This window comes from Mya arenaria, chromosome 12 (genome assembly GCF_026914265.1).
Source record: "Mya arenaria isolate MELC-2E11 chromosome 12, ASM2691426v1".
Classification (NCBI taxonomy): domain Eukaryota; kingdom Metazoa; phylum Mollusca; class Bivalvia; order Myida; family Myidae; genus Mya; species Mya arenaria.
The window spans coordinates 42,103,843-42,113,193 of NC_069133.1; the positions used below are offsets into that span (position 1 = coordinate 42,103,843).

At 39.1% G+C, this 9,351-nt stretch overlaps 1 protein-coding gene across 1 annotated transcript; it reads left to right on the plus strand.

The window, feature by feature from the left end:
- Positions 1-2,490: 2,490 nt before the first annotated feature.
- Positions 2,491-7,300, plus strand: LOC128212138 (uncharacterized). The gene is made up of 2 exons (XM_052917428.1): positions 2,491-2,869; positions 4,093-7,300. The coding sequence occupies exons 1-2, from the start codon at positions 2,782-2,784 to the stop codon at positions 6,531-6,533; spliced, it is 2,529 nt and encodes an 842-aa protein (XP_052773388.1). The 5' UTR covers positions 2,491-2,781; the 3' UTR covers positions 6,534-7,300.
- The last annotated feature ends 2,051 nt before the right edge of the window (positions 7,301-9,351 follow it).

The window sequence follows — 9,351 nt, forward strand, 5'->3', positions numbered from 1 at the left end:
AATTTGGGCGTATCGTTTTATGTGGTTTAAAACAGTGCGCATTATTTGACCTCGTTCATATGATAGCAACGTTAGTGTGAATTTGAAAAAAGGCCGACCAATCTTAAATACATCTTGGTCAGGAACCGATAGGGATAGATAATTACGCAGAAAAGGCGTTGACTACAATCCTTGCCTTACTTTACCCACTACAAATAGTCAAAACGTCCTCAGCTAATATCGGGTTTATTAAATTAACTTTACACTATAGCAATTAACTTACGAGATGAAAGCAATGTTGATATATCCTGGTATGTGTATAGGTTTTTATCAGTTACTATTATGAAACTAGATAATTGTATTAACAAATCATCAAATTTCGTAACCGATTCTTAGTCAATGACATGCACTCATCGGTTGCAATTTGGGACCACTCAAAATATTTGGTATATACTGTTGGAATAGATTTTTATATCAAAAGGTTGTATTCAAGTTGAATTGCCTGACAACAGATTTGTAAATAAAGTAAAAGCACTTTTGTCGTGGCTTCAACCTTTCAACGCTTTCAGTGCTATTATTTTATTGCAAGAATGGTGATCAAACCTGCGACCACCTGATTAAAGTCAGCTACACTACAGCGTCACGTACACTACGTTAAGTTTTGTATTGATCAGCATAGTGGAATTCTTTTTCAAGCGAGATAAATAGTCCAAGCGATTCTCTAAATCATAAAAGAATTCATTTTGAATTGGTTGATAATGTTAAATATTGATGTGTAAAAGATGTGTGACGGACACTACAACTGTTGGTTATGTTTAACCAGATGGACAATTAATTATTGTATTTATTGTGTATACAATATCTTATTTTTCTTTTTGAACAGCATCTTAAACGTTAACAGCTAGAATAACTCAAACTCAAATGTAACTTTATATATGTATGATTATTGTAAATATTTATACAAATAAAACTTGCATAGATCCACAATTTAAATAGTGGAATAACCCTGTTTTCTTTTTACTTTGACAATGCTCTCTCAGAAACGGTAGATGATTTTAAATACAGAGATGGGACGTTCAATTACAATGGTAAATTCGGCATAACCAATTTACATTGGACGGATCAGGCACGTAAAGCTATATTTAGTTTTATGTCTCAAGTTAAGAAACTGTGTTTACCTACCGTAGTTGTTTGAAGTGGTGGACCAAGCCTGGGGGGGGGGGGGAGGGTCCGTGCCCCCATAGTTGACCGGCAAACCCTAAAGCACCTAATTTAAACCTTATATTAACGACTTAATAATGAAAACGATGAAAATAGAGGTTTTAAAGGGGGCGGTTTTGCCCTCCCACCACTCCCTCCGTTATAAATTCCTGCGTCCGCCACTGGTTTGTAAATACAATTAATCCAATTTTATTGTATGGTTCCGACATTTAAGGCTATGAAAATATTGTTATTATACCTCTATTTCAACTTAAGTTTTTTGAGAATATGTTAAAACTGGAAATGTCTACTCCCACCACTACGGTGATATTTCTTGGATAGATTAGTCAGTGGTTAACAGTTTATATGAACTATGCATGATCAAACGTGAAAAAAGTATTGCTGCAGTTAATTGTCATCCACGCACCACCCCCCACCCCCTCCGCTCGGGGGTATACCGGGGATAGCGGGCGAAATGGGCCGTGTTTTTACCTTCTAGGTGGCCTCGCAGTGCCGAGTCAATGAAGTGGTTTTGTTTTCGCGCCGAAAATAGCGGGGGATAGGCCTTCCCTAGGATGTCCCCGAGGTGCGGGGGATTTCGCGTTTGGCGGGGATTTTACCAGTAGTTTCTCCCCGCAGGACGGGGATTTTTCCTGGGATTGTCTGAACCGAAAGTCAAATTCCCCGCTATTCCCCGGACCTGGGAGCGTGGTTACAATTGACTGGTGCATTACCAAAACAGCTGGCTATTGTTCTTTGTAAATTTCAATTTACCAATAGCAAAGCGTCGTTGTCATGGTACTAAAAGACAAACTGTGTTATAGTCAAGACCACTCTGTTTGCTTTAACCATAATGATAAATGTTAATTTACTCATATCATCATTTTAAGTTTAATATTGATTGATCTGTATATCATGGTTTCTTTATTTTCCATTTTGGTTATTATTTTCCATAATATTATGTTTGTTATAACTCATACCCATGTCGGCCATGAGTATAAATAAAACTTGAAACTTGCGGTGACCGCTGCGCGATCTTGTTGGATACGTGTGAATTTGATCCGTCAATGAACTTGACGTGATCTAGGACGTGTGAAAAGCGTCCTATCGCATACGTTTTTTATTGGCAACAGTTTGAATCTTAAACTTACAGCGATTCATCTTCTAGGCTGTGGTAAGCCCTGTGCTCAAATGACCGACGTTTCCGTAATCATTCGTAACGTAATAGTGATCTAACAAAAAACAAACAATTAGCAATTACTCTTCACAGTCGTAAACAATAATTACGATGATGAAGTGTTTATGCAAAATGTCTGTATACCGTTATTGAAATGTACTGCACATTTCGCTTAATTAAAATTCACTTAGTGTGCTATATAAAGTAAAATATTATGTTTCTGGTTATTTAAAAAACAACCTGCGGAAATATTTGTTTTGAAAAGACGGGTGCTTTTTACAGCAAAGGCACTAAATGAATATACGTTATATTTTAAAAATTAATTGACTTTTTTCGTATGTTTTTTAAATATTAAAGCCTTCTTTAGAGTATTCGAAAAAAAAAAAAAAAAAAAAATCTTGTAAGAATCATCAACAGTTGAGGACATGTGTAAAAGGTCTGCAAGATGGATTTCCATGGTAGCATTTCTGCAGACTTTACTTATTCGTGATGTAACATCCGTCCATTTAGGAGGTAAGCGCTTTTCGTTCAAACATCACGTGCATTAATGCTTCTTTTAATCATAGCATCTTGATGAACATAATTTAAAATCATGGACTCAGTATTAGTTTACATTGTTTTATTTAACAAAATTCTTATCATATTATTCATTCGGAACTCCTCGGCCCTTTTTATCCAAAACATCATCGGATGTATGCCGGTACATCAGTAGAAGTAGTTCGTAAAATTTTGAATTCTATAATTAATTAAACGTAGTGTGTTGGCTGGTATGTGTAGATCTTTGTTTAAATTGAATGCCAGTAAAGTGTAGTATTGCAAACATAATTAAGGTTCCCAAGAGTTAAGTCATTAAGTTTAACTGCTTTTAATTGAAATTACTACGCGATCTACTTGCTGCGTAGTTAAAGTGTACCGATTTCTGACATTGTAAACCGTCCATATACATCCTAGGTTGTTTTCGATAAAAATGGCCGAGGAGCTCCTAATGGTTATAGTTTATTCTGATATATTTTCGCAATATTGGGCAAATAACACCAATTCGGAAGTGACTACTCAGACATACATACATTTTTTTAACATTTGACACTGGATCAAAGCATGGTTATACCATCTCAGAACATTGGGTATTTTTCAGCTTTATCAGTTTTGAAGTTAAATGGTTTGGGATTTAAAATAACAACTTGCTGAACATGCTGGATCTACTTGATCTACTTTTTCTTTTCATCGCATTGTTTTTACTCATACATCAGAAGTGGTAACTTTATCGAATACACGGTGGTTCAATATATTTAGGCATTGTAGTTTCCTTACTATAAATAAAGATAACGTTTAGTTGGTATGGTCCCGTTGGCCCTAGCTGGTTTGTAAGATGAGAAATTGTTCTTTCACAAGAAAATAACTGTGTTGGTGGACCGCTTATAAAAAAAGACCCAAAGTAATCAAAATTTTACCAAACATTAAGCTAAAACAGTAAAATCTCATTTTTCTTACCACTATTTGTATTTCTATAAACAGCTGGAAAGCATACAATGATTAACTAAAGTAGTATATAGTTCATATAAATCATTTTATTCATATTTAAAAAATGTAGCAGCTAGCTGCCAGCAGCATAGCAGCTAGCTGCCAGCAGCATATCAACTTGCTGCTGGCAGCTTGCTGCTATGCTGTTGTGCTGCTAACTTCACGCACATGAGTCAATTCTCACCGCTTTTAAATGTGTTCTGTATTGTTTGTAGGTACGCAGGGAACAGATGAAGTCAGACCCTTTAACATTCAGGTGATAGAGCGCGTCAAGATCCCCGGTGACCCCGGAACTAACGTGCAGGCGCCCGTCATTAGGCGTATACACGGTGGTGTCCACATTGAGACGGCTGAAATTTCTCATAATGGCGCCATCGGCAGAGATCATACAGGACGAGATTCCCATACTGACCGCCAGGGTCCATCGGGCGCTCTAAGAGTCAATAGTGGCGTCGGGAATACTTATGTTGATTTGCCCGGCCAGGATGGAAATGAGTCTTCGTTTCATATGGTCCATAGAGACATGGGCCATGGAGTTGGGGAAATACACGTTGATCTTCCCGGTCAGCACGGCAATAATTCGCCATTTCCGATTATTCATAGAGTGAATGACAGCCGTGTTCCGCATCGAAATGACAACGCGTTACCGATGATCGACAAGGTCAATCTCTCGCAGGAAAGTCCAGGAGCTAGACAAGACAGCTCCAATAGCAAAGACAGGCGTGGCTTTGAAAAAACGACCATATCTAGCGTCCCAGTTGTTGGAGCGGAGGTGCACGTAGACTTTCCCGGCCAGCACGGTAACAACTCGCTACATCCGGTTGTTCACCGTATTGGGTCGTCTCCCATCATTGTTGAAGCAGGCCATGTCCCGAATGGTGGCATGCATGGTGGTCAAATTGCCCAGCCCGGCCTCCAAGGAAACGACAGCTCACCCGTGGTCTTAAGGGTCGACCAAACGCAGGGAATATACCGAAGTAGACAGGACAGTTCCCGTGGCGAACTCCTGCGTGGTTTTGATAGAGCGACTATTTCTAGCATGCCACATTTTATAAGAAAGGTACTGCCAAATTTTAAACGCAAGATACACATGGACTTGCCCGGCCAGCATGGAAACAGCTCGTCAAATCCGGTTGTTCACCGTACTGGGTCTTCTCCCAGCATTGTTGAAGCAAATCATGGCCTGAATGGTGAGGACAGAGTGGTACAAATTGACCAGCCCGGCCACCATGGAAACGACAGCCCATCAGTGGTTCAAAGGGTCGACCAAACGCAGGGAATATATCGAAGTAGACAGGACGATTTCCGTGGCAAACTCTTGCGTGGTTTTGATAGAGGGACTATTTCTAGCATGCCATATTTTATAAGAAAGGTACTGCCAAATTTCATACGAAAGGTACACGTGGACTTGCCTGTTCAGCACGGTAGCAACTCGTCACATCCAGTTGTTCTCCGCACTGTGTCACCTCATTACACTGATGAAGCGGGCCTAACCCCGCATAGTAACGGTAAGACTGTTCATGCAGAACAGCCCGGCCAACATGGAAACGACAGCCTATTACCGGTGGTAAACATGGTTGATCGGATGCAGGGCAATCTTAGGGTTAAACAGGACAGTTCCGGTGGCAAAAGCAGACGCGGTTCTGAAAGACCGCCAATTTCAAGCTATACAGATTTTAAAGGGAAGGTGCTCATGGACATGCCCGCCCAATACAGAAACAACTCAAATCCGGTTGCTTACCGTCCTGGGTCCCCTCCTAACATTGATAAAGCAGGCCATGTCCCGCATGGTGCCAGCAAAGAGATTAACCTTGACCAGCCCGGCTACCATCGAAACGACAGCAATCCGGTGGTTCAAAGGGCCATCCGACCTCATGGAATAACCCAAGGAAGACAGGACAGTTCCCGTGGCAAAAGCATGCGTGGCTTAGCAAGTTCTAGCGTACAATATTTTAGAGGGAAAATGCCCGTGGACTTGCACAGCCAGCTAGGAAACAACGTGCCACCTCCGCCTCACCGCACGGGATACTCTCCTTATACTGATAAAGCGGGCCTCGCCCCTCATGGTGGCGACAGGAAGGTTCATACAGAACAGCTTGGCAAACATATCAACGACGGCCCATTACCGGTGGCCAACATGGCCGTTCGGCCGCACGGCAGCCCTCAAGGTAAACAAAACAATTTCCGTGTCAAAAGCAGGCGTGACTTTGAAAGATCTCCTATTTCTAGGGTCTCAGATGTTGGAGGGGAGGTTAACGTAGACTTGCCTGGCCACCGTACTTGGTCACCTCCTTATATTAATGAAACAGATAACGCTCCGCATGGTGGTGGCAGGAACGTTGCTGTTGACCAGCCTGGTCAGCATGGAAACGACAGCGCGTTACCGGTTGTCAACCCTGTCGACCGATCACAGAGCAGTCTTATGAATGGACGGGAAAGTTTTCTTAACAAACGCGGACCGCCAATCTCTACCTTCCCAGGTATTCAGCGGTTTCCTCAAACAGAACGTAAACAAGTCATATTCGAACGCCGATTTAGACCACATTCTTTCAGAGTGCCGAGATTTCCAGGCAGAAAGTCGAGGCTTAGGATGCCTACTGATATGTTTGCGGATGATGATGATAATGATGATGATATTGATGATGATGATCGATGATGATGATGATGGTGGTGATGATGATGATGATGATGATGATGATGATGGGAAAACACTTTTATTATGTCAATATTAATTTCATTGCAAATTACCACATAGCAGCTCATTTCATTAATTTACGATATTTATCCAATTTTGGTATCCTTAGTCCGGTATACATGTTCAATTTTATTATTTTGCCAGATTGATATCATAGTTTCAAAGCTCATGTTCATAAAAGTATACATTTTTTCATAAACATGCAAAATGACCCGTCGTGGTTAAAATATTACGTAAATCATCAACTAACATTGCCAAAATCGTCTTTCTTATTGATATTTCTCGGTATAAACATCTGACCTTGTTAGTTAGCATGCTTCCGGAAGTTCAACTATGGCGCGTGCAAACTTGTTGTGACGAATATGGTGTTCCATTCAAGACATACATTCTCAATGACTTAAATTGTTTAATAAGTCAAATTAAACGTTAATTAAACCAAATTTCAATTGTCAGCGGAAGTGCAACCTGTTGCTGAATACATGTCTTTGTGTGCTGTGTCACAGATGATACTTATTGAAATGTTTGCAATTTGTTCATGGTGATAATAATATAAAGATACTACGCTGACTAGCCTCATTATTGGATAGAAGCTCTGGCAATACATTGCCAAAGTTTTGTTAAAAAATGAAGTCGTTCTCGTTGTTAGCAAGTCCATGTATTATATAGTTTATATATGTGTTATATGTGTTGATGATGACGTATATAGGGCCTTTTGCTTATATGAAATAAAGTTGTCAAAGTTGTCAATGTGTTCGTATAATTATGCCCATGCATATTGTTGCATTTAGAATAACATAATCAATACATTTTTGTTTTCGTTACAATGCCATATCGAGTGATAAGTATTTTCTTTTGCAATGCATATAATTGCATATAGAACAACATAAGCAATAGAGTTTTCAGCTGGTCAATCCCTCGCGCCATCGAGTTATTGGTAAAAATCAGAAGTAAAGGAAAGCATAGAGCAGGCGAGGAAAGAAGTCATGAGTCATTGTGGATCACGCATTGCTATTTTTAAATGACATCGGAAACATAGTGAATGACGTCTTATTCAAAATCCCCAGCCATTACGGTAGATAATACCATATACGGATAAAAAGTTTATCAGGAAGTATATTTAAATTGTGAATGCAGTTCAAGTTAACAACCTCCACCCATCCCCTGTTTTAGCCCCTTCTAGGGTCAAATAGCGGAAACGCGGCCCCCGGATGGGTACGATTCATATAACTGCTAGTTCCAAAACCGAAGTAGAACTGACTGCTTTCCCGACATACATGTACTTTAAACGAAGAAAGGCAATTTAAAGGCTAAAACGTCTCTCATAAGGTTAATTTTACCCGCATTGTTTAATTCAGATCGGAAAGACCTCTTCCTGGACGAGGATGTATCGGAATGAAAGACAATTACGCCGGGCCTCAAATTTGGAAAACATTAGCGCTTAACATTAATCCATATCTTTTAAACTTGCTTTATTCCCCGGTAAATCACCAAACTGGCGGCGATTAAAGGCCTGGAATTTTCCTTAATTGTCTCCGTTTTCAGCAAGACACGCCCCTCTCTGGAAACTAATACCGCTGTCTAAAACAATTGCCATGTGCGGTGAAGTTTTGAGGGCGATTTATGATCAAATTGATTCCAATACGAACTTGTTATCTCGGCTGTGGAATCTACTCGCTCTTTGTGTAGGATAAGTGTTTTCAATTGCTCATGTGAATTATCTTCGATAGAAGGCGTTATTGCGTTTAACAAGTTGGCTTCCATTTCAAATTAGTCACTTAAAATTAAATCTTTATCTCGTATACGCGTTCTCCTGAACAGTTTAGCTGGCTTTTAATCTTTAAACGGTTTCAAGATGCCTCATGATTTTGTTCTAAAATCTCGATATTTTTGGGAGCTGTTTAGTAATGTTCGTGGACTTATATCTGAAAGGATAGGAGTTAAACTACATAAGACGTAAACAATTGTGTCCACAAACCCGACCGACCCATTTTTTCTCTCCAGATCCTTCACTTTTTTGGCCTTTGGATTGTTTTGTAATTTCTTAAAGATGCACTCTTATTCCCAAGTAAGATTTACCACAATTAATACTATTGTTTTAATATTCCAAAAAGGATTGATAAATGTTCTTATAAAGGATACCGAGTTTAATTTGAAAGAAATAAGCATAAAACACGATATTTCTACGTTATGAGACTATATAGTAGATCACAGTATTTTTTTAGCATTCACCGATCATTTAATATTTTTGCGTTTTCTGTTATTAAATACAGGGTTAAATCCTTGTTATCAGCATTTTTTTTTCCATAAATGCCTTATTTAGTAAGAAGTTAAAGGTTTATCAGTCAAAATTGATGTTTGTTATACATGTGTATGTATGGATTTTGAATAAGAGTGCCATTTTAAATAAATTTGCATTTTTGGAATCAAGAGTGAAAAAGTGATACACCCTGATATATGTCGGTTTTGTACAAAATACTGGTTCTAAAAAGGTAATGCCTACCTTCCTACCCTATCTTTTTTTAGACGTTAGTGGAATCAAGATACTTTTTTATGCTTTATTTAAGTGATTGATCGACAATAAGGCCTCACCAAACTGATGTTTCATCCGTATATTTAAAAAAAAAGACAAAAAATATACCTACACATTTAGAAAGAAAACGACCGATCCGACTCACCAAACAGTAAAATCCGCCCCCACCCCACCCCCCACAAGAAAAACAAACAAACAAGGAAAAAAGCTAAATAAACACAACAACAACAACAACGAGAAATCAACAAC

What these genes read in the sequence shown, in the direction of transcription:
- LOC128212138 (XM_052917428.1), top strand. Translation starts at nt 2,782, where the DNA reads ATGTGTAAAAGGTCTGCAAGATGGATTTCCATGGTAGCATTTCTGCAG. An exon ending in AACATCCGTCCATTTAGGAG is followed by an intron (nt 2,870 to 4,092) that starts GTAAGCGCTTTT and finishes TATTGTTTGTAG; the next exon opens with GTACGCAGGGAACAGATGAA.